Below are 25,407 nucleotides of genomic sequence, written 5' to 3'. Positions count from 1 at the left end.
TACAAAATAGCCCCATATGTTGACGCTGAGCCTTATGCTGGTAACCGTTTACAACACAATTAAATATAACATTAAATGTACCCGTATTATGCGTTAAGACCAGCCCCATATGTTGGCGTTGCCTTATGCTGTTACCATTTACAAAATTATAAAACATTACGTTAAATAAACCTACATTATGCGTTAAGACAAGCCAGATTTGTTGATATTGAGCCTTCTGCCGTAAACCGTTTGTGTTTGAGCATGCGCGATGTGTGGGACTCAGATAGGGCAGCCGACTCAGATAGGGCAGCGACAGTGACAACAATGTCTGTGAACAAAAACAGATCATACGTTGCAACAGTTTCAGTTTCATTTCTTCATTAAAGCCTCGCCACAGAGTGGAGCAATTTTAAGTTTCATTCGTTCCTTTCAGCAAAGGGCAAATTCAGTTTTCGATGTACGGGAAGGTAAGTTTGGGAAGATTAAAAACTGTTGTACCTAGTTGCTTTATCGAATATTAATGGAACCAAAAAGGTCTAGCACAACCTTGTCCACACACAAGTCGATCTACCACAACAGACAGAGGGCGCTAGCCATGGATGGCAGAGGGATGTTGACTTATATTCGTGATAGCGCATATTCGCTGTTTTCGATATCCGGAAAGGTAAGTATGTGAAGATTAAGAACTTGAAGTTGCTTTACCGAATATGTAGTACCAAAATGTTGGAGAACAACCTCGTCCACACTCAAATCTCACTTCCACAACAGGGAGCAGGTGATCTGTGCGAACAAATCCTACTTCTCTCAGATGAAGCAGCTCGTGTATTTGATGGTAGGTAGCCTAACACCTGTGCATAGATGCAGACTATCTTCTTCTCATAAACGTTTACACAGATTGCTATTTGCTTGCGTAGTGAGCTTGGAAAAACAACTATATTAATTTATTTTCCTTAGCCGCAGAACTTAATGAATCAGACATCCTCACCTTGACAAGGCAGGACCTAAACGACCTTCTCCCTGGGCCTCAGCACTTCAAGATTAGAAAAAAGATTGCGGAGCTGATCAGCTCAGCTGGAAGGGTGAGGAAAGCTACAAAGCTAAAATAGGCTCATGTTTCGTCAACATGTGCAGATTAAGTTGTGTGTAGCCTATCTTATAGTGAGCATTAAACACGATCACCTGTAAGAGAGCTTAGTGTTAATAATGCAAATGATGTTTGCTGACTCATTCAATTTCACCATGTGTTCCTAATGTAAGGGTGTGGTTAAATTTGAAGTAGGCCCACTCTGATTGCCAAATTGTCATGTGGATTGGTTTGAGAATGACGTTCATTACTGTAATTTCTGTGAGAGAAATGTTGATTTATTAAGCACATTCAATCGAGAACCACTGGTAAATAGTGGCCTATCTGAAATACATTTTTAGCTACAACCTTTGAAAAAGATTTTGACTGTACAATTGATGCGTTTAGACATTAGCACAAGTAGCCTAACTGGTGTTTGTGGGCAGTGGCTTCTGAATTAGATGCTAGTATAATTATAATCATCTTGCCTAATACTAGGAGATGTCGTCTGGGGTCAGTTGTAACACACAATACTATCGCTTGCAGCCATTAAGCATAGCTTGCAAGCGAAAATGTGACGGCATTGGTTTGTAAGAGACTACTTCAACGCTGTAAAGACTACAACTTACAGAAAAACCCTTATCCACCACCACTAGTCTGGTTTAAGTAGCCCAATGCAAAGCTGTTGCATTCAATTTCACTTTAACCCTCGAAATGGGCATGTACAATTGTCCTCAGCCATAGTTATAACTGCCCCCAAGGCACTCACTGTATGTATGATGCAGATATGTTTAAATGAAAGGTGGACTTAATGCCATTTTTTGCACCAAAAGATCAAAAAGTACAGAAGTGTTGCAACTTACCTACATGTAAATCATACTGTATATTTGTTTTATTTATCATTTGGGAAATTAAAACAATATCTGTCAATGGTAGTTGTATTCATTTTTGTATAACATTTTTTTTTGTGTTTCACTTTTTACTTTTCTGTGTATAACATACGTTAGGCCTAGTATAAATTGGTGGGTGCTGTGTAAATCTGTCCACATCTGGGTTTATTTGAATCAAATTAGGCTCATGTAAATTTTAAAAATTTTGTAGACTGCTTTCAAGGAGCCACCTGTGTGTTCGGATTCCTTACCCGAAACACTGAAGGATGTGTTTTCAAGAGAGAATTTAAAGAGTAAGTTTCTAATCAAGTCACGTTGTAAGAAGGTGTAATGTTATTGTTCTCTATGATTTTCACAGGGAAAAAAAAGATGAAAAAAACCTGAAATACTGGAAAGACCCAACTTGCATGATTTGTAGGAAATAATCTTGTTTGATGTTTAAACGTACCTGATATACATTTTATCAGTACATGTGTTGTTTAAGAACCAAACCCATCACACCCATAGTCTCAGCACATCCATCACTTGAAGTTACTTCCTCTCTAGATCTGCCTGTGGCTTGCGCACCCCTGGAGGACTGCCTTCGCATTCTGCGTGACACTGAGACACACCTGGCATCTTCTCTGGACTCTGTGAGGCATCATGTGAAACTGCTGGAGAGCCTGCAACCTCCACCCCCGGAGCCGGAGGGCCCCAACACCGACGAGGCAGCTGCTGGGTTCTCACACCCTCACATTAAAGATGAAAGTGTTGAAAAACGTCCTAATCTAAACAGCAACAGCTTTCCAGGTAAGCAACGGTGCCACTCATTCAGACACACCATGGAATAGAAATATGAAGATTTTTTTTATTGGCAATTGTCAAGAGAATATCAATGAGATTTGCACAAGAGGTTGGCTGAGACTATTCTGAAAGATTAATGAAGGGCCCCTTGGCATAAATTGAAGAGCGTTGTCTTGTTCCAAGGGAAATGAAGATATATTTAGGGAACTTTAAGCACTCCCAGTGGCATTTGTACATCACGTGTTGTCATAAAACATGGTGTCATTTTAGAACTTTAGTTGCTATGCTTAGACCCTTTGCAAGCCACTCCTAGTAATTCCTGCCTGTACCGCATTTTCTTTTTTTTAAACTTGTTTTACTTAAGCTGAGTATTCATAGTGTAAATTTGTATAGGTTATATTGTATATATTTGTATTGTTTTTGTTTTTCAATAGCACTGAAGTCTGAGAGCTGCCCCTAACCCTAACCTCAATTTCGTTGCACTTGTGCAATGACAAATAAATATATTCTATTCTATTCTATTTGATGTGACTGAGTGCTTTATGTGTATTTGCTCTTGGGTGTCTCCATACAGTGAAAATCCACTCACTGGTGTGTGGGAACACCATGGGCTACCACGATGATCTGATCAGGCGTGTGGGTGTGCCAACACTGGAGGTCGGTGTGGAGGAATGCCAAATAATCCTTGTGTTTTGCCCGGTGTGGTCACGAGCAGGGACAGACATTGATGCAGCACTGAGTAAAGTGCCTGGTAAGACTCACGCCCACATTTACTGTACATAGCTATACTGTACGATAACCATCTTTGCTCCAGCCTAAAATGCATCTGGGAAGGCCTCTCCTATGTTAAGGACTTTTTGGACTTAACAAAGATTTGTATCTCCCCCGTTTATGTAAACTGTAGTTGCTACACTTCTTACCTGTGCTAGTTTGATCGACACATTTCTGACAAATTAGTTGTGTTTTTCTCTGCCAACAGGAAACAAAGATGCCATCTTGGTGGTAATGCACTATACTTTTAACCCCCTGCAAAGTCTGACTGGAACGAGACCTACTTCCCAAGCGAATATTAGAGCTGTTCACATATTGTTCCACGACCGCGCCGGAGGCCTTCTGAACTGTGAACCTAACAAACAAGCAGTGGCTGTTATTGAGGCTGCCTTGAAGAAATATACCGTGCCAAACAGCTTTACATGAGAGAGGATGAATTCAGCCTCACGTCACCAGTCTCCACAGAGAATAGATACTAAACACCAACAGCTATTATACATACAGCTAAATCTGATGACTCGGACATTAGACCGCATTTACTGATGTTAACGTCACGTGTCAGTACTTGCGAGCCGCGGTGGTCATGTTGCTTTTGTTGTGTTTGGCACTTTTTTCTCTGAAATGTGTAACTAATTGGATATCACACTTTAGTAATGAGTCCCAGGACTAAGTCAGAAAGGTGTTTCAATGCAAAGGTTTAATATCATTTCTCACAATGCTTTGTAAGAATTCCATCAACGCTGTAAGAAAATTAAAAACCATTCTTGCCCACAATTTCCTTTTGTGTGTTTAGTCACATTGACCAAAACTTCAGCAGGCACATTTTTTATATATTTTTCTTTATCTCACTTCAAACATTAGAGTGGACAATACAACAGCCAGTTTTGTTGTTTTACCTTTTGTTGTTATATTTCATGACTACTTACAGACAGTTTTCTCATTGGTTACATAAATCAAACACGCGAAACAAGCACATTGGTTGCTGATGCTTGGTACAGTAGTGTTTGTCATCACATAACAATTTCCAAACAAACAAAAAAAAACAAAGAAGATCAGAACAAATACATCGGAAGGAAGTCTGTTGTACTCTGGAGTACATAGGGGTGGGTATCTTTCACCTGCAGAAGACACGTGGACAGCCATGGGATTCACATCTCTTTTCAGATCTGTGCTAAAGAACGGCATTAACGTAATCAACAAGGGTTGTTTCAAAAAGGGAAGTCAGACACTGGTAGAAAAGATACCCCTACTCCCTCCTGCACCATCTTTTATATTTCCCTCTCCGTTACTCTGAGAGAATGCACAGAAATGTCAGAGTTTGGCCGTTTGGTGCCGAAAAGGAGGTTGCACCCACACAAGCTGGAAAGGGAGGGTGTACGTTTCATTAGGAACTGTGATAGGCCTCCCTGTCTCTTTCTCCACGAGAACTTGACCATTACTCCTACAAACACTTTATTTGTGCGCAGATTCAGTAAATAAGGAGAGACAGAACAATATTCTCCCTCTCCTGAGTCAAACGGTCCGTCCTTATAAGAAAACCAAACCTTTGGAAATACCAGCCCGAGGTCCATATTGATACAGACAGGGATTCTAACTTTTTGAAAGTGTTAAAATATTCCCCCACCGCAATTAATCAACAACTTGTTTTTAACTCTGTGAAAGCGTGACCCTTCGCTTTTAGGCACATCGATACAAATTCCGAAACACCCTTTCATTACCACACATTGTCCAATCACACAACGAGGTGTCAAAACGTCGACCTGCACCGCAGAGCATAATGTGCTGCTCCCCAACAGCACCTCAAACACACACACACACACACAAAAGATAAAACAAAAAAAAAGGTAATGATTAGGGGAGCCTAGGAAAGGAAGAAAAACGAGAAAAGTGCCATCTCTATACATTCAATTCACAACCAACCCTCTTCGGCGGGTCCAACAGCATTCAACCCCCGAACCAGTCTTCCCTCTTGGGATGGGAGTCGCTCACGCGTCGTGGTGCTTCGTGACGATTGGTCTGCCTTAGCTGTCGCTGCCGGCGGTCACTGGCTTGGTTCCGTCTGGCGCTGGGCCCAGTAGTTGCTGTACATGTTATTGAACATGTCCTTGCAGCACAGCTTGGCGTCGAGGCGCGAGCAGATGAGGAAGGAGCCGCCCATCTTGCGGTGCAGGGAGTAGGTCTCCTCGGGCGGCGGCGTCAGACGCTGCTTCAGCATGACCGGGATCAGGTTGTGGATGCGCTCCGTGGTGCTCTGCGCGCCGAAGTTGAACGGCTCTTCGGAGGCGAAGGCCTCGCCCAGGATCATCACCGCGTCCACGTGGGCGTTAATCATGGCCTGGGGGAGAGGGGGAAAAACCTTAGATGGGTAAATCTGTAAGCAACATTGGGTATGTATGTGTGTGTTTATAGCGGATGTCAGAGGGATATATATTTGCAACATTGGTTATGTGTGTGTGTTTGTAGCCTGTGTGTGTGAAGGAAGTCTACATGAAGGAAGTCTACATGCACCATTGGGTATGTCTGTGTGTGTGTGTTTATAGCCCATGATCAATGATCAGCCCTGCAGTAAGCAGCATTATCCTACTTTTTGGTTTAAACCTCTAGATTTGCAGATTACTAAACGTAAAACTGGAGTCACATGAAAGATTTCCCCAGCTCTGCATAGGACTCCGAGACAGACATACTGTACGTAAAACCCCTTACTCAGTCAGCAGAACAAGAACATTTAAGTGCTTATGAAAACAAGCGTTCTTAATTCCATTAAACCCATCTCCTGTGTCAGTGAAGACATGTTTGTTTGTGTGTGTAGCCTATATGTTTGTGTGTTCGTCAGGTCAGTTGGGAGTTCTCGCGGTCCTCTGTGTGAGTCCTGGCAGTATAAACGTGTGTGTGTGCGTGTGTGTGTGTGTGTGTGTGTGTGTGTGTGTGTGTGTGTGTGTGTGTGTGTGTGTGTGTGTGTGTGTGTGTGTGTGTGTGTGTGTGTGGTTTATAGGGAACTGCTGAAGGATCAGCCTCTGTGTGAGTCCTGTCAGCGTAAACGTTCCCGTAGACTCTTCACTGCTGTGGCCTCTGACCTTTGACTCGTAGCCTGTGAGGAACTTCATGTCTATAGACTTGGACAGCACACCCTCTCTGTTCCCGTCGGCTGCTGCTTTGATTATCTGTGGTATCAGAACAACACCGTCATGCAGAGTCAACCATTTTCACACAGCTATAGACAAAACGCCACACGGGGACCTCATAACTGTATTTACATATACATTACTATGTATCAATACTTTGAGAGACTTTAAGTAATGAGCCAACATAATAAAACCCCACACATTCTACTAGAATGCATTAGCATTTTGGGAGAGTTTAGGGAAGTAATTGTACCTCGATATATGCGTCAGTGAAAGTCCGGTCAAAGCCTCTCGTTGCACCAAAGTCCAGTAACGCAACCTAAATTAAGATATTCATCAGTGTTACTTACTCATCCACTCTTTAAAAAAAAATAAAAAAAATCCAACGATTAGCTTTAAAAGGCGACGCGCTACCATGTGAACAAAGCCTTACCGTGTGTGTCTGTGGATCGTAGAAGAAATTTGACCAGTTGGGATCTGTCTGCATGTACCTGAACTCAAACAGCTCCCGAAGACAGAGGTTTAAGATGTTCTGGCAGATCTGCAAGGGGAAAACAATAACTAAGGACCAAATAACCAAACAGGCATCAGATCACCTCTTTATTTTCTATGTAGCAATACATTTAGTTCACCACAAGGTGGCGAACACTACATAGTAAAGTCCCTTGCCTGCACTCATTTACTGAACACGCTGCGATCACGATCACTTCACGTGTGTGCAGAAATCTCACTCACACACATGAGAGTGCTGTGGTGTGGTATGATGGAATCCTGATAGGATATCTGATCACCCTGACCCTGTTGAACCGTGTTAAAATCTGTGCCAAGATCCAAGTTCCATAGTTTCAAGCTCTGGTCCCAGCTGTCCCTCCAGGGTGGTGTGCAGGGGCAATGACAGGGGCATGAGGAGAGCACCCTCCCTGGTGTGCAGGGGCAGTGATGGGGGCATGGGGAGAGCATAGCCACTTATTTACTGAACACACTGCGATCACTTCACGTGATATGGGCATGAGGAGAGCACCCTCTCTGGTGTGCAGGGGCAGTGATGGGGGTATGGGTAGAGCACCCTCCCTGGTGTGCAGGGGCAGTAATGGGGGCAGTGATGGGGGCAGTGATATAGGCATGAGGAGAGCATAGCCTGCTGCCTGGTATTGACTTTGAGGGCCATCAGTGTGGTTGAAAGGGCCACAAACTATCTGAGAGCGGGGTGAGGAAATATTCATGGTGGTGTGTGTGTGTGTGTGTGTTTGGGGTCGGGGTGGCATGGGGGTGAAGTCAAGTTTTTGGCCATACCTCATGGAGGTGTATGTGTGTGTGTGTGTGTGTGTGTGTGTGTGTGTGTGTGTGTTTGGGGTCCGGGTGGCATGGGGGTGAAGTCATGTTTTGGCCATACCTCATGGAGGTGTATGTGTGTGTGTGTGTGTGTGTGTGTGTGTGTGTGTGTGTTTGGGGTCAGGGTGGCATGGGGGTGAAGTCATGTTTTGGCCATACCTCATGGAGGTGTATGTGTGTGTGTGTGTGTGTGTGTGTGTGTGTGTGTGTGTGTGTGTACCTCGTTCTTGAGCTCCTGAGGGAGGTTCTCGGCCTGGTCGAGGGGGAAGCCAGGCACCAGCTCAGTGGTGAGTACGTGACGGCCACTCAGCTCGTCCACAACGTTAGGCACGTAGAAGAAGGGCTGATCCTTCAGCAGCTCCCTACACACACACACACACACACACACACACACACACACACACACACACACACACACACACACACACACACACACACACACACACACACACACACACACACACACACACACACACACACACACACACACACACACACACACACACACAAACACACTCCGAGTCATAAAACCACAGGAAAGTTGGCAGCAGAACCGCTTTTTTTCAAAAGAGGGGAAGTTTAGTCAATCTTTCCAGATATTTCATGACAAGGGGGGGGAATTTAATGAATTTAAATCAAGGATGTGATCCTCTCCAGCACGTGCGAGTGTACACGCACAAACGCACACATGCGTGCACACTGATACACACACAGACAAGCCCCTGTACTGGCCTAGTAAGGAGAAATCAGTGTCAGGCTAAGGTAGCTCCAGGCCTCAAAGACAACATGTCTGTCTGTTTCAAAGCCATGCTGGCCTGCGTCTTACTGAAGCACCGTGCTCTGAACCCCAAACCCCACTCCCTCTTCCAGTCATCAGAGACTACTGGGCCTGGGACAGTGGCACCCTGTGTGTGTGTGTGTGTGTGTGTGCGTGTGCGTGTGCGTGTGCGTGTGCGTGTATGTGTTTGGGGGGGGGTTGACGCAGGGTTGGCAGGCACACTGTCCTCTGTCCGCTTCTTCAGAGGGCTATATTGAGGAGCTGGCACAGTGCGAATGGTTAGTGCCGTTATATCTCCTGGTGGAAACTCAACACCACCACAGGGGCTATATCTGGTGCTCAGCTGCAGGAGCTTGGCCGAGGCCTTGGAGTCAGACAGGGAGCTGTAAGTCCATCATTGCTAGATCATGGTCCATGTTGTGGTGTTTATTTTCAACTTCCAGTGACGGGCTATTTGAAGGCCTTAACACTGTAAACGGCTAAACCACAGAGAGAGAGAGAGGGACAAGGAAAGGGAGAGATGTTGAGAGGATGAAAGAGAGAGAGCGAGAGAGAGAGAGAGAGAGAGAGAGAGAGAGAGAGAGAGAGAGAGAGAAGGACAAAGGAAGGGAGAGAGGTTGAGAGGATGAAAGAGATAGAGAGAGAGAGAGAGAGAGAAGATGAGACGATTCACTGTCTCGTTCATGACTTACTTGAATTTTTTGGAGCATTTGGCCTCCCTTATGTAATCGCACTCCAGCGCCAGCTCACGTCTCATGACATCGATCAAGTGCTCCGGGAACAAACCTGCTCCATTCAAACACACACACACACACACACACACACACACACACACACACACACACACACACACACACACACACACACACACACACACACACACACACACACACACACACACAAGTAAAGGGCATAAGCAACAGGTATACTTAGTTCGCTACAGAAAACGACTCACCATCATACAGTACAGTTGAAATCCTCAGAAAGGTGTAGTTTTATACAGTGTGAAAAAAATAAATACGAAACTAAATACACTAAGCCTGCTGTGCTTGTGATGATTCTGGTGAAAATGATGAGCGGCTACACTGCTGGGCCTTTCAGACCACTCCTGAAGAAGAGCTTCTCAGAGACCAAGCGTCACGAAGAGGGTACAGTCAAGCCACAGGAGATGACAGGTGGAAAGCATACAGTACACCCCTGTCTCAGAGGATAGGGCCTTCAGTTTCAACCCTGTTTACAACCTGGAAAACTGATTTGTTTGCAACCCTGTGTGTTTAGTTTTTTTGTCTGGGGGGGGGGGATTTGAGTAAAGCCAAGATCAGAGTTAAAACAGTGAAAATTCTTTCACTGCAGCTGTTCAAGTGGTCTACAAACAGGGACCCCTGACTTCAGCAGCACCCGCAGTGAAGCGAATTACTGTAGCTAGAGAATTCGCTACGATGCATGGAGACTCCAGATAAGGATGAGGTCATCGTCCCCAGCGGTCATGGCTGTGGAAGTACTGTAGCGCCCGAGGATAAAAACATTAGGTCACGTGACACTGTGGCAGCCTGCGCATACAGGTCTTGGTTGGAGAGTCTGCGGCTGACCTCAGAACAGACGGAAAGGCCTTGGCGTCACGTGACACTGTGGCAGCCTGCGCATACAGGTCTTGGTTGGCAAGTCCGCGGCTGACCTCAGAACAGACGGAAGGGCCTTGGCGATTGCCCGAAGTGATCATGAGTCATTGCATCACTGTGTGCATGGCTGCTGACTCAGAGCAGTCAGAGTGTTGAGGTGAGGAGATCATTGAGGCTTAATACCACGTTGGTACCATTGGCATCTTTAATGGCAAGGCTATTCTCATGGGTACATTGTAGAATCACATCCATAGAGTACAGAACAAAAAATAAGTTGATAAAGTAGTAAATAAATAAAACAACCAAATAACTATAGAAGATGTGTAAGAGAGTGCACTGCATGTGTGTAAAACTGTGAGAGGTCATCACCTTCAGGTAAAGCGTTGCTCATACTGAGGAGGGTCATCATGTTATTGACGTCGCTGTCGATGCTCTGGGCCACTCCAGGGTACTAACAAAATAATAGAGAACACAACATAACTCTCTGAGACCTGGAGAAATAAAAGCAAACTAGAATATTCCATTAATTCACTCAAGATTACACTGTCTCAGCAAGGCACCACGTGTTACATATTTCTCTAGTATAGCTTTCTCTGCACTGCTGTATTAGGGTTCTCACAGCAGAACAGAGAAGCACATTACAGACACAGCAACATGCCCGGTCTTGATAATGATAAAGTCTATTTATTGGTGTACTCGAAGCTAGGCCCAAATCTGCAGGGCTGTGGTTGGAGCTGCGCCAGAGGGAGGAGCCCTACTGGAGCAGAAGACATGAACACGACCGTGAAGAACTAGTTTATGTGAGCAGAACTGAGTTTAGATATCGTGGCTGCGTAGCGTAGCCGCAAGCGATTAAACAGATCCCACCTCCATCTGTGGTATGTAATCTGTGGTCATGTCATTTCATTCACTGTAATCTGGTAGAGATACTACACAGTGAAGCACAGGTAGATCCACCTGCACCAGGTGATAACAGTCCTGTACACACCAATCTGCTTGGCATAGCTATAACGGACACTGATCAGCTACACCACTTCAGTCTTATACTTTCATAGTTAGGGATGGACCTTCGGGGACACGTTGGCCTCACCTGGATCTTCATGGCCACCTCTCGGCCGTCCTTCAGCTTGGCCAGGTGCACCTGCCCAATGGAGGCCGCGGCAAAGGGGCGATCCTCAAACGACTCCAGCTTGTCCCTCCAGTTGGGCCCGAGGTCGTTGTTCAGAGCTTTCTGCCAGGGAGAAGAGGGCAGGACAGAGATGAAGTCTGACTCCGATCTGACTGGACACAAGTCACTGGGTTCCTCATCTAGCAGTATAATAGTCAAATGGCAAGCACCTGGTAGAAAGGTCTACACACTCATACTTATATCATTAACGTGTTTAGTCTACGATTAGCACGTTTGATTAGTAAGTATGAGGGTATTCTGATGGACTGGCTGGAAGTACTCAAGAGCTCCATTCATTTTGTTCACTGTGAATACTTGCACCACTTCCAGTCGGGAGAAATAGACTTAACCTACGGCCATAGTATTTCACAGCATAACTCTGAAGTGACAGCACAGCCAAGATTACCAGCAGGCCTTACCGTCATTTGCTTGATTGGCATGAAGTCGGCGCTCTGGCGAACGCGCTCGAAGATCTTAGCCAGCTGTGGGTTAATGAAGGCGTCATCTGAAAATGACCAGACACAAGAGGGCAATGTCAGTAAGAACAGCCACCAAAAGCCATAAGATAGATCAGGGGTTTCAAACTCAAATACACAGAGGGCCGAAATAAAAAAAATGTGTGTAAGTCGAGGGTCGGACGGTGGGGCAAACGCTCCCTAAATTGAGTTTGGGCCTTGAGTTTGACACATGTGAGATAGATGCAGTCAATATACCATTCGCCATTCTAGGCCTCTAGCAATACTCTGGACAATGGATTGGATAACCTTGGATAACAACAGTTAATAACAGTAATACCTATGCTAAACTTTGGCACTACACGGCACATTAAAAAGGAAGCAGTACCATACACAAGTATATTTAGGTACAAAAAAAAACATGTAAGCTATGCCTTCAACAAACAGGAACACATGACACAAGACATGAGCCAGCACAATAGCCTAAAGGCTGATTTATGGTCAGAGACGTAAGCGCAAGCGCAAGAGGCAGCGTAAGCCCCTTGTGCGACCCTTGCACGACTTTTCACGTCTTGCGTGCGTCGTCCCCTTTTTCTAGACTTGCGCCATTTTTTACGCAAGCCTATTGTTCTGGGTGTGAATTGCTTGGCAACATCCGCAGCCATTCAGGGAGCATGAATTGCTATGAGTAAATTTTGCGCAACAATGTGACACCAACGCAGAACCAAGCAGCCGCCTTTAGTTTCTCCAACTATCCATACGGGGTCTACCTGTGACACCATGTGTTCCTAAGCAACAGCTTGATATGACTGTGTGACCTCTGCTCTACCTGTAACACAGGTATGTGTTCCTAAGCAACAGCTTGATATGACTGTGTGACCTCTGCTCTACCTGTAACACAGGTATGTGTTCCTAAGCAACAGCTTGATATGACTGTGTGACCTCTGCTCTACCTGTAACACAGGTATGTGTTCCTAAGCAACAGCTTGATATGACTGTGTGACCTCTGCTCTACCTGTAACACAGGTATGTGTTCCTAAGCAACAGCTTGATATGAATGTGTGACCTCTGCTGTGTTAACCCAAGCAGGGCTGACCTCTGCACAGAACGCATGTTATGATCTGAGCATGTTGACACAACCACAGCAGATGCAGGCGTTCCTGGAGGAAAATGTGGGACTGCTCTTAAGGGCGTACAGATAAACATTATCTACCATGAGGGGGTCCATACTTCAGGACAGCGACATTGACTAGACCCAACATGCGAGAGGTGTTCTTCAACAGTGTGGGTTAATGGACAGTAGACAGCACAGTATTTTTTAGTAATCACACAAAAATTATTTTGTCCACAAATTCTTTTTAATGGACAGTGTGTTCCCAAATGTTTAATTTCAAATCTGGCAAGAAGCTTGGGTGGTGCTCACGTTATTGACATGAACTAAGTCCATCCCCCTAGCGGAGCTCAAAGTGTCCGATGATCGTCTGTAAAATAATAAAGACCTTGAGGGTTTTTAACCGATGTTTTGACTGCATGCAGTGCACATGTTATCTTCCTGTGAGGCTGAATCCATGACCTTGGTTTCGCCTGGTGATTTACACTCACTTAGCTGCAGGGGCCCTGTGTAGCCTCCCGCATGGCCCACACATTGGTGTGTGTGTGTGTGTGTGAGTGTGTGTGAGTGTGTGTGTGTGCATGGCCCACACACACCACTCTGTTTGTTTGTTTTTCTTCTTCTCTGTGTGCATGTTTGCAATGCGTGGATAAGATCAGATGAGAAGGTCACACAATCCTTGCATGGCTGACAGGCGTAGAAGCCGGAGGAGATCTCTAAATAACCTGTCGCTGCCGCTGTCCCTCAGCTGGTTAAGCCTCCACCCATCACACAACGAAACATGACAATGTTGGAGGCACGCCAAGGGGACCTGGGCTTGTTTACCGTAAGAGGTGTTGTTTCTTTCTGAGACATGCAGAATGCAGAGCACTGTGTGTGTGTGTGTGTGTGTGTGTGTGTGTGTGTGTGTGTGTGTGTGTGTGTGTGTGTGTGTGTGTGAGCGATAAGAGCCGCCTGTGAGTGCTGTTGATTTCCTTTCCCAAAACTGAAGGTCGTGAACAGCCACACTTAGTGTTAAGTGTCCTGAATGAACCTTATATGTAGTTAGTACATTTATATACTTACCCTATCTGCTTTATATATAAAAGGTATGTATGGAGTATACTAATGTGCTTAACACTTGACAAGTTTTAATTTTGCAAATTGAATGTAGAAAGTGCAACACACTAATATATGGCTTCTAGGGCCCATGGGATTTGTGTTAGGGGTAGGTTTGTAATACATACAAATATGTATATGGTTGACAATACACAGTGTTACAATTACGACTCAAAGGGTAGGCCTAACAATATCATTCTAAAACAAGCATTCTTGATGCACGGTGCATCTTGATGCATCTAGGCTTTTCTGTTTTCCCTTTTTATATTTGTGGTGTACTCTATACCATTTGTATTGTTTTCACATTAAACGCAAAAGGAGCCGTTTCTGAAATTGGTTCAAATTAGTTTTTTTAACGGCCATTTAATTTAGTGCATGGATCCAGAATCTTTCATGTTAGCAAACGATTATTTTTCAAGCCTCTAGTAAACATTTGAATAAGTACACTACACACATGAAATGGGACCTAGTGAACTTCTAGTGAACCTCTCCAGAGGACAGACAGACACTGTGAAACAACAGAGAGAAGACTCAAACACTAGCGTCTCCTTCTCACATTCCAGTCAATCCAGCCTGAGGTTAATGTCGGGGGTAACACTGAGTCAGGTTTACAGGAGCGCCTGCATAAGGGGTGAGGAATAAAACCATTTAAATGATGACCTGCCACTCAGGGGAACGCAAACTACATTCAAGGCTGGCAAAGATGACAACCAACGCTTATTCTTCCGTCAGGAATCATCTTCCCATTTAACATCGCTCTCTCATTCTCACTTCAAACTAATTCACTCACTCGCCCACTTACTTAATCACTCACTCACTCTTGGGTGAAAACGGTCTCAACGGCTCCGGTAATAATAACCTATGACAGAGTGAATGACAACACGACATGGCGGAAACATGAAGTACATTCAAGGCTGGCCGTCAAGAGTACGATGTCTTTCCGTCTGATCATTCTGTCTTTGTCATCATGTCCCTCTCTTTCTCTTTCGCCCGCTCGCTCACTGTCCCACACCTGTCAGAAGACACCACCTCAACGGCAGTAGCAGGTCCAGTTCCGATGACTTATGGCTGGCATGATGCTGGGAAACCAGTCATGAACTTGTCAGGCTGGAGCAGTGCCACGCAAACAGTTAGGAAACAGGGCACGCATGATAAACGAGGCAGGCGTGACCCTGCGGTGTAACGTGCTGGGTATGGCTTTGAGGACTAGGCTAACACAGGGCAGTTAGGAAACAAGGCACGCATGATGAATGCGCTTCAGCTGTACGGGGTATGGGGTGAGATGTTTGTGTAACCCAGTGGGGACCGCAGCCATTATAAATGGAACTATTCCATATGAGGACTCTTGGTGCGCTAGAGACAACTCGGAACTCAGGTAATTCAGACTTCCCAGTTACGACTTTAAATTCAGGGTAGATTGATTACTTTGCGTGGTGTCGCACTGTTTTTCTAGTAGGAGGTCAGAAAATCCCGACCTCTGACTTGTCTTGATCAGCATTAGTAAACACATGGTCCATGATAAATGAACCTATACCCTGAAGCATAGGCCAACACGGGGTCCATGTTAATAAAACATATACGATGATGCAAAGGCCAACACGATGTGCATGAAACTCTATGAAACCAGCATGTCAAAGGTAAACTATTTGTTTTCGCCACTGACAGGCTTGTCATTGTTATTATAAAGGTCTGGCGACACGGAGAGGACCCCTACAGAAATACACCTGTATCTGTTTACTTCAATATCTATAAAGAAACTTTAGGAAATAACTTTTTTTCTGGTAAAAGGTTGTTGATATTTGAGCTCAACAGTCAATCGAATCACATCCCTTCTTTCCATGCTCCTGAAGCAGCGTGCTGATTGGCTGGAATTGTGTATGGCATGTTTTCCATGTTTCCCATTCACCAAGGCAGGAATGGTGAATAAACACTGGAGGTCACCTTTAAGAAACCTTCACACTGGGCACACCCCTGAGGACTAGGCTGATGGGACACAGAAGGTCCCCACAACAACACCAGCCACAGCATACACAGAAGGTCCCCACAACAACACCAATGCAGACCTAGGGTGATGGGACACCGAAGGTCCCCACAACAACACCAATGCAGACCTAGGGTGATGGGACACAGAAGGTCCCCACAACAACACCAATGCAGACCTAGGGTGAGGGGACACAGAAGGTCCCCACAACAACACCAATGCAGACCTAGGGTGAGGGGGTAACAAACATCAGCCCCAGCAATGCAGACCCAGGGTGAGGTGGTATGAAACTCACACCTGGAGATCGGACTTTAGGACTCACCTTGGATGCTGAGCATCTGGCCCAGCTTGAGGGCGGCGCCTCGCACCTTACACAGGGTCCGGACGATGCGCTCGGCATTCGCCTCCGATAAGAACGGGCTGGAATCCATCACTGACTTCTTGTTCCCTGAAGAGAGGAAAAGATGTCCGTCTGGACTGTGTCATCGTGTCAACCCACACACACACAAAAATGAGCCTCAGAGAAAACACAGTGTTACACGGTGCTGTTTTAATCAAGGCGCACATAACAAACACTTAAGAAGTCTCTTTGGATGTCAGCAATAAAGAAGCAGTTGAACATGTTAAGGTATTATGGAAATGCATGTTTTCTTTGGGAAACCAGACTAAACACATCTGTATTTTCGTAAAGTTCTGAAGCATTTGCAGAGGTCAAACGCTGCACATTTCCATAAATGACTAGACAGAGTTGCTGTAGCAGGCAACAGTATGCCGTTGTTGCAGTGTGTGTCGTTGCAGTGTGTGCCTGTTATGCAATGCCAAATGTGCATATTAGAATGTTTGCATAAGAAACCTCTGTACTAGTAACACTTAAGAGGAAGTGTATTTCTCCCCTATAGAGACAACACTGTTAGTTGGTAAACATTACTTAAGAGCAATACGAGCCCATGATGACTTTGACCACCCAAGGGTAACACTGACTACATGCTCTCCTGGTTGGGTTGTGTGTGTGTTTGTGTATGGGTGAATATTTGTGTATATGGGTGGGTGATTTAGTGTGTATGTGTATGTGCAGTGTGTGCGGGGCTGTGTGTATGTAAATGTCTGTGTATGTGTGTGTAACTGAATGTGTGCAAGTGTGTGTGTGCGTGTTTGTTAGTGTGTGTGTGTGTGTGTTTGTGTTAGTGTACGTGTATACTGTATGTATATGCGTGTGTGAGTGTATGTCAAGAACATCAGCTATTTTTGGATGTGTTGAAGTTACTTGTCCCTGAGTGACATCTGAAGGCCGGATCCCATTTCTGGGCAGAGTTCAGAGCATGGGAACGTCACAGATGTTTGTGTAGACAGCCACAGTTCCGTAAACACTCCCCTTATAAATACAGACTTTGAGCAAACACACCTTGCTTCATACAACTTCCTGTGATGCAGATTTAAGTGGACATCTGTAGACACACACTGGTAGCAACAATAAAACAGACACAAATCTAACTCTAGTGGCAAACGCCTCTGTGTGGGGCGGTGTGGCACCGATCGCCTCCAGCTCAGCGCCAGGCAACCGGCGGAGCGGGAGGAGGAGCCGCCCAACTCCTAACTGGATGGTCTGGAGACAGTCGGGGGGGAGAGAACTCGAGAAGGCTGGACTGTTTTTATTTGGGTTGTTTGTTTGATTCCTATCTTTTTTCTGTTGTATGTCTGATTCCTACTCTCTTCATAAATCTTGCTGCTAGGACACCTGAATTTCCCTAACGGGATTAATAAAAGTTTATCTTATCTTATCTTAAACACAAAGCATTACACAAATGTGTGTCAGTGGGCCATGGCTGACAGCATGGACTATAGGCGCAGGCTGTCAAGGCAGCATTAGCAGCTTTTTACCACCTCGAGCCCAGATCACTCTCTCCCTCCTTCTTCTTCACTCACTCTCTCTCCCTACTTCTTCACACACTCTCTCTCTCCCTCTCTCTCTCTCTCCCTCCTTCTTCTTCTCTCTCTCCCTCTCTCTCTCTCCCTCCTTCTTCACACACTCTCTCTCTCCCTCTCTCTCTCTCTCCCTCCTTCTTCTCTCTCTCTTTCCCTCCTTCTTCACTCTCTCTCTCTCTCCTTCTTCTCTCTCTCACTCTCTCTCTCTCTCTCCCTCCTTCTTCTTCACTCACTCTCTCTCCCTCCTTCTTCTTCACTCTATCTCCCTCCTTCTTCTTCACTCTCTCTCTCTCTCTCTCTCCTTCTTCTCTCTCTCACTCTCTCTCTCTCTCTCTCCCTCCTTCTTCTTCACTCTCTCTCTCTCCCTCCTTCTTCACACACACACTCTCTCCCTCTCTCTCTCCCTCCTTCTTCTTCTCTCTCTCTCTCCCTCCTTCTTCTTCTCTCTCTCCCTCCCTCCTTCTTCTTCACTCTCTCTCTCTCCCTCCCTCCTTCTTCTTCTTCTTCTCTCTCTCTCTCCCTCCTTCTTCTTCACTCTCTCTCTCTCCCTCCTTCTTCTTCTTCTCTCTCTCTCTCTCTCCCTCCTTCTTCTTCACTCTCTCTCTCTCCCTCCTTCTTCTTCACTCACCCTGTGTGATCAGAATTGGTGTAAAGTCATCCAGGTCGTTGGGAACTGCAATACGCTACAGTCAATTCAATATATGCATATGTTTACATACATATTTATGTATTTACATATGTGTTTACACCTTATCTGTTTGCAAAAACGTACGTATATGCATGTATGTTTCTAACGATGGTGGAGTGCAACTGCATTGCTTGCACAACAACTCAAAGTAATGTGTGTTGCTCTTTTCAGAACACACCCAAGATAGAAACCCTTTTAATAATGTTCCGACTGTTCATAACACAAAAGGTTCTAACACAGTTCCACAGTCTTGGTCGTGGTGACAGATTTCTGTCACAGTGGGGAGGCAAAGGTCAAATGAATGAATGGCCTGTTGCTGTTCTTCCTTGGCAGCTGTTGGCTGAACTCTAAGGACTGGCGCAAACCTCAAACATCGCGTAAATAAAAAATGGCCTGGCCCCATGAAGGAGGAGCAATCACAGGTTTGACAGGAAACAGTGTGAATGAGATGCTGCAAATGAAGTGTGAACCCGGGGGTCTTATTTTATCGGTACAGGAGTGTTTTGTGATTCATGGATGTCTACTTTAGCGGGTACAGTGAGTCTTATGAATGTCTGATTTCTCGACCCCAACAGAACACACATCTTGCTCAAGCAACTATATCAGCATATCAGACAATGTTGTTGTTGTTGTTGTTAGAGATGTCAATCTGCGGTCAAGGATAATATGTAGTAGTGAACGGTTAGAGATTATTATAAATATTATAATTAATATCTACTAGGTAATAGTTGAAGATTATTTTAAAGATTATAATCAATGTTTAGTAGTTAATGGTTGGAGATTATTACAAAGATTATAATACAAATCTAGTAATTAACAGTTGATGATTATTATTATTATTATTATTATTAAGATATTTATGGTAATTTCCCAACTATTAACCACAATTTATACCTTGATTTATTAAATGGCTGCAGCCCTGCAGTCCATACTCGGGCGCAGTCTATACCTATTCTACCTATTGTAGCTTTTTAACTAACCTAGCTCATGCTGATTTTAGTATGAACTCACAGGTACTCTGAGGGTTTCTAACTTTTCCTATTTTAAGTTTGAGGAGAGTGAAACTAACCATCATGTCATGCAAATGGAACTCTGCCATTTGAAACGTTTTAGGTTATTTAAGAGTTTCCTTAAGCTAGTTAGCAAGCTAGTTAGCAGCAACGTAGTAACACCATTTGCTGCACAACCTGAAGCAAAGTTGAATTTGAAACAATGAAAGGCAGTCTTGGGTTCAGAGTGATCACAACCACTTGTGGATGATGTTAATTGGCTTCACATAAGAAATTAAAACAATCCGAAGAGAAATAATGGGACATCAGTGGAGAAAGAGCTTACTCTGATACCAGTGAAGTGATTAAAGGGGCTGAAGTTCCCCCTCCCCCTTGCCCTTCTCAAACATGTTAATCCAGTGGTTGCCAGGGGACCTATTAATGATGCAACTTAAACACTTATAGTTGGTAAAATGCAGTAGTTGTTAAAGGTTGAAGATTATTATAAAGATTATAATTATTATCTTACCATTTTTGTCTTCACTTCGCATACTCTTCTTGGCCAAATCAGCCAGTGCTCCGATGCCCAGACCAACAGCAAGGCCTGAAACAAGACACACAAGACAACATTCGTTTAACCATGTCCGCCTTTAAAAACACACCGATTATCTATACTTACATACAAGTTTAAAGATTTGTATATATATATACACATACACACACTCACACACACAATATGTATACACAAATGGGAATCTATTTTGGCTATACACAATAATGGAGTATTACAGCAATGTATTTAAAATATAATCTAACGGAATAGTCAAGAAATCTGGGATCTCTGGGACATCGTACGGACTTCAGTACTTAAAGGTCTTTCCCTGGCCTCTTTCTAGACCTCTCTATGAATAAGCTTGTGATAAGAGAAGGATCAGAGAGAGTGAATGTGACATTGAGGTGAGAGAACAACCTTATCTGCAGCTGTCATAAACGGTCCCCAGCAAGGGGAGCGCACAAAAGGGAGTGCACATGGCCCTGACAGAAATATCACAGTATACCCCTAAATGCTGAGGTGGGGGGCAAGGCCCAGACAGATATGCTTCGAATAGGAACGACCAATAACATGGCCTCTAGCTGTCACTAAAGTCAGCACTTTCAGAGACACAATAACAACATTCTGGTGAGCGCGCTTTTGGCTGGGGTGTTACGCAACCTCAGACGTTACATAACTTCCTCCAGTTTGTGAAATTTGGAGGAGGAGGAGGAATAGTTGAATAGAGTGCAGAATGCGGCCACAAGCAACGAACGAAACAAAAGAACGAACAACAGGACTGCCTCGCTAGTTCAAGCACCCCAACCCCTAAGTGACAAGCAATATCAGCTGATAACTATTCTGCCAATATCATAAAGCTGAAGCCTGTTTGCACTCCCAAACCAGTGACCTTCAGGGCTGAGCAATACAAGCTCAAGTTCGGGATGGGTCTGCCCTAATTGGCAGGCTGGGCAGTCAATCTAGATCAATGTGAGGTAATGATTAAACCACTACTCTTACTGTTGCCCCTCGTACCAACAGCAGCTAGATCAGCAGGGCTCTGGGTGAGACATCGACCACACCTCCCACAAACACTCCTACAGTGTCTGCCCATTCTGGTGGTATGCAGTGTGTGTGTGTGCATGTGTGTGTGTGTGTGTCTGCATGCAGTTCTGTGGTTTGCGCTCCACAAAGATCCCACAGAGGCTTTTTTGCATGGAAAGAATAACAACAGACATGCCTAACCTGTTTTGCACAATGAAAGTGGTTTGTTCGGTGTTTGACCAAACAGTGTTGCTTTGTTGGCTCTCAAATAACTTTTCTACAAAGTATTATCGCATTGAACACTTCAAAAGGTGTTGCAAAGTGAACAAAAAAACAAGTTCTTGCCCTTATCAACACTCATACTGTTCAGTGTTATTTATGAATTATGCTGTCACTACCCATAGTGCTACTCATTGTAGGCAAGTCATTGCACATGTATCTCTAACTTCAAGTTTAACTGAAGGAGGTTATGTCAACTTCAAGTTTAAAGTAAGAAGTTCAACCCCCCCCCCCCCCCCCCCCCCACACATGTTCTCTCACCTCTACCCCTTGTTGCCACCACGGAGGTGACACAGAGTTGCAGTGAATAGTGAAGAGGCCATTCTCGAGCCGTCCCCTAATGCAACCAAGTTAGGACAAAAGCTCTGAGCCGACACACCACAGAGGGAGGTCAATCTCTATACCGGACTGCAAATATAGATGGACTATAAATAGACTGTAAGTGAATGTGACAACAGGCAGCTATGTCAATGATGACCAGTTGCAAACGGTCTCCACTGGTCGTTTCGATGCATCTCGAGCGGCTACTTTGATGAGACACCAAAAGTGAGATAGGCGTTAATGACAAGACAGTGGCGGCACCAGCCAATGGGCACACCTTCGCTAATCTCAGAGTCAATCCATCATCGTGTTGTTTGGTTCCCTTCCAGCGGGCTACGAGGCTGGACTTATGCCGACACCAGGCTAGAAGGCTAGATGTCGCCCGTACCCACGAGAACAAGAACTGAATATCCTGTGAGGAACTCAATCTCTGAGAAAGTCGGTGAGGCTGCAGTTTCCACAGGCAGGGTAACCAAGTTCCTGGTGGAGGCTGACCTTGGTTAGTCAAGAAGAGGGTAGGGGTGAGGGTAGGGTTCAGCTGGACGTGCATCAGACTGACTTGGCCTCCACGTGTGTGTGGGAGATGATGAAGTAACCTGCCCCCACCCCCATCCCCACCCTCACATCACCTCACCCCCTGCCACAAGATCTGCCATGCGTCCGTTACAATTCAATGATGCTCTTGGACTGACGGGCCGACATGACGAACTGGTGTTCTTGTAATGTATACGGGCTGCGTCGGCCATGTAAGGGCTGCGCTGAACAGGTGCTTGCGGGTGTTTACCTATCCGCTTTTGCCTTTTTTTAAAACCCTGTATCCAAGGGCGAGGTGAGAAAATGCAACACATGCCATCCCAATGTGTCCCGTGTGTACCTGTCTGTCACCAGGGTGTGAATTTAGCTAGTAAACCCATCCCGTTATCATGTACAGGGTATCATGTGTCAGGGGACTATTAACATGAGACAATAAGCTGAGGGAGATAGATTGAAGGGGGGATAGATAGAAGGAGAGAAAGAGAGAGAGAGACAGAGACAGAGACAGAGAGAGAGAGAGAGAGTGTAATTTTCTCACACAATTACACACAACCAAAAAAAAACGACCAGGCTTAGCTTAAAATAAATGAGAGAAAGAGAGAGAGAGAGAGAGAGAAGAGAAGGTGCTAAGAGATAGAGAGCTAAGGTGCTAAGAGATAGAGAGCATTTTCACTGGGAACTGTCCCATCAGCCTGATAATGAAACGTCCCTTCGCCACCTACCAGCCACACACAACAACACAGCGAGACAGACTCTCCCTCTCTGTCTGTGTCCAACTCCACTGAATGAGAGAGAGCACAGTAGGCCTCCTCTGTGAGGGGCACAAAGGCTGAGTTCAGATGCTAAGGTCTAATGCACAATTAGTTTTTTTTCCTTTTTTTAGCTTCCATCCCATCCCATTTTTCTGCCTGCCTTGAGGTCCGTGTTAGTGTCTGCATGTGAATCGTGACTGAGGTCCACGTTAGTGTCTGCATGTGACCCGTGCCTGTCATTATTGTGAACAGAACCTTGTCCTAAAATGACCCACAAGGGCACAATTAAAGTTAAGTGCATTTGTGATGAGTTATATGTATATACAGTATATATATATATATCTGTGTGTGTGTGTGTGTGTATCACTCGTCATTGCTTGTGCCCATATAACTGTTGTCATTTTGTTTGTTTTGTTTTTTGTTACCTGTATACGATTGTAATTTTGTGTCCGAAGCACGTTGTTGTTTGTTGTTGACACATTTGACACCACACATGTTTTATATATAAATATATTGAACTTATATTTCGATCTGACAGTTACACACTTAAAAAAGTGTATCTGAACAGAACAATAATGTGCCTGAACAGGTGCAAACAAACAAACGAACAAAAAACAATGAGGCAAATCAGAAAAGGGTCACTCATATTCTCTTTGCAGCCCCCCATTAATCTGAGAGGGGAGAGCTGCTGCGTCACAGTGCAGAGCTGTGTGCGCCCATGATGGAGCCACAACAGCTGAGGGCCAGGAGGTAAAGCAAGCCATGAGCCAGGCTTCCTGTGGGGAGACAGCTGTGGCACCGCCCCCCCCCAGACACACTAAGGCCCAATCCCATTTCTAATCTCCACCCCTACCCTTACCCCTACCCCTTTGCCCTCGCTTTTTCAAACGGAGGGGTAGTCGAAATGGTTTCAACTCTAGCCCTACGAATTGGGATAGCCCTTCAACACTTACGTATGTCATCAGTACGCTGCGTCAGCTGTTACGTTACCGGAGAGCGACAGCTGTCACTCACCAGACATAAACAAACATGGCGCCTGCAGCTGTTATTTACACAATGCAACATTTCATCAAACAAGTTTTAAAATCATGAATTACAAAGAAAATACTTTCATTTGTGTGATGCTTTCCCTGCTGTTTCCGACATTTTTAAATGGACTCGCGCGATGTTTCTTCTTCAATGATCACGGGTTCGCAATGCATTGAGGGAAATCAGTCTACCCCTCCGTTTGAAGTGTGCCCTCGGAAAATCTCCGTTTGGAGGGGTAGAAAGCCCTTCCCCTCTCCCCTACCCCTCTGTCTTAACGTGAATTGGGACAGCCCTACCCCTCCACATGAACGCGCAAAACGGAGGGGAAGGGGAAAGACGAAGGGGTAGGGAGAGAAATGGGATTCAGCCTAATCTCTCACACAGCCCAACACAGCCCAACAAAGCAGTCTGCAGGACTGGTCAAAGTGGTGATTAACTCTGAGGGCTCAATCTGGTCTTGTGTTGTGTAGGTGTCTTTGTGTGTGAGATGGATGTGTGTGTGAGTGTGTGTGTGTGTGTGTGTGTGTGTGTGTGTGTGTGTGCGTGCGTGTGCGTGTGCTATGCGGGTGCGTGTGCGTGTATGGGCCTATAATGCTCTATTATAAGGATTTCTGGTGGCAGTGGAAAAGCACCACAAGGGTAGTAGTGTAAAACATGCACTAGAGTTGTGTGTGTCTACGTCAAAGTATGAATGTGAGTGAGTGTGTGTGTGTGTGTGTGTGTGTGTGTGTGTGTGTGTGTGTGTGTGTGTGTGTGTGTGTGTGTGTGTGTGTGGTGGTGGGTGGGTTAGGGAGTGTAATGGACCATGCTTATTCACAGACACCCAGACCCAGAGCAGGACAGTGGCGAGACAGAGGAAAGAAAAAGGAGGTTGGCAAGGGTTAAGCTGCAACCATAAAATCAGCCCACTAAAACTAGACCTAAGCTCACCCTTCACACAAACACAGATCTAAAATAGAGGCAAGAGATGCTGCCAATGCAAACGCTGGATGAGTCACCAGTCAACAATGCCAACAAAGGCCGTCGAATTATAAGCCTTTATCTGACTGAGGTCAGATAATGTTGCAAATGCGCTACAACCCCCCAAAAAGGATGTACATACTGTATATAGACTCAAAACTAAAAAGGTTACAAACTAAATATTAAGAGAGGATAAATCTTAT

At 45.0% G+C, this 25,407-nt stretch overlaps 2 protein-coding genes across 2 annotated transcripts in view; one reads left to right on the top strand and one right to left on the bottom strand.

Annotated features, from left to right (window-relative positions):
* The first annotated feature begins 390 nt into the window (after nt 1-390).
* On the top strand, nt 391-4,157 carry LOC308360746 (uncharacterized protein). Its single transcript, XM_080832857.1, has 7 exons — nt 391-646; nt 751-814; nt 937-1,061; nt 2,147-2,228; nt 2,482-2,724; nt 3,293-3,469; nt 3,698-4,157. Exons 1-7 carry the CDS (start codon nt 503-505, stop codon nt 3,913-3,915), a joined length of 1,053 nt encoding a protein of 350 aa, XP_080688983.1. The 5' UTR covers nt 391-502; the 3' UTR covers nt 3,916-4,157.
* Nucleotides 4,158-4,167: 10 nt separating this feature from the next.
* coq8aa (coenzyme Q8A-a) overlaps nt 4,168-25,407 on the bottom strand; it is a 34,904-nt gene continuing 13,664 nt past the window's right edge. The window contains exons 5-15 of the mRNA XM_080832856.1: nt 20,283-20,357; nt 16,476-16,601; nt 11,928-12,013; nt 11,431-11,571; nt 10,710-10,791; nt 9,414-9,507; nt 8,164-8,305; nt 7,045-7,152; nt 6,865-6,930; nt 6,564-6,650; nt 4,168-5,824 (exon numbers count right to left, since the gene is read on the bottom strand). Of these exons, the coding sequence (XP_080688982.1) occupies nt 5,531-5,824; nt 6,564-6,650; nt 6,865-6,930; nt 7,045-7,152; nt 8,164-8,305; nt 9,414-9,507; nt 10,710-10,791; nt 11,431-11,571; nt 11,928-12,013; nt 16,476-16,601; nt 20,283-20,357 (1,301 nt within the window). The 3' untranslated portion in view covers nt 4,168-5,530. The remainder of the gene's footprint in view (nt 5,825-6,563; nt 6,651-6,864; nt 6,931-7,044; nt 7,153-8,163; nt 8,306-9,413; nt 9,508-10,709; nt 10,792-11,430; nt 11,572-11,927; nt 12,014-16,475; nt 16,602-20,282; nt 20,358-25,407) is intronic.

Source organism: Sprattus sprattus (assembly GCF_963457725.1).
Source record: "Sprattus sprattus genome assembly, chromosome: 2".
NCBI classification, from domain to species: Eukaryota; Metazoa; Chordata; class Actinopteri; order Clupeiformes; family Clupeidae; genus Sprattus; species Sprattus sprattus.
The sequence above is the reverse complement of the archived record's forward strand: the minus strand, read 5'-3'. Positions and strand labels throughout refer to the sequence as shown.

Excerpts from the sequence above, each read along its gene's own strand:
- LOC308360746 (XM_080832857.1), top strand. The coding sequence starts at position 503 with ATGGAACCAAAAAGGTCTAGCACAACCTTGTCCACACACAAGTCGATC. Across the intron at positions 815-936 it reads AGCAGCTCGTGTATTTGATG|CCGCAGAACTTAATGAATCA; the intron begins GTAGGTAGCCTA and ends TATTTTCCTTAG. Across the intron at positions 1,062-2,146 it reads TGATCAGCTCAGCTGGAAGG|ACTGCTTTCAAGGAGCCACC; the intron begins GTGAGGAAAGCT and ends AAAATTTTGTAG.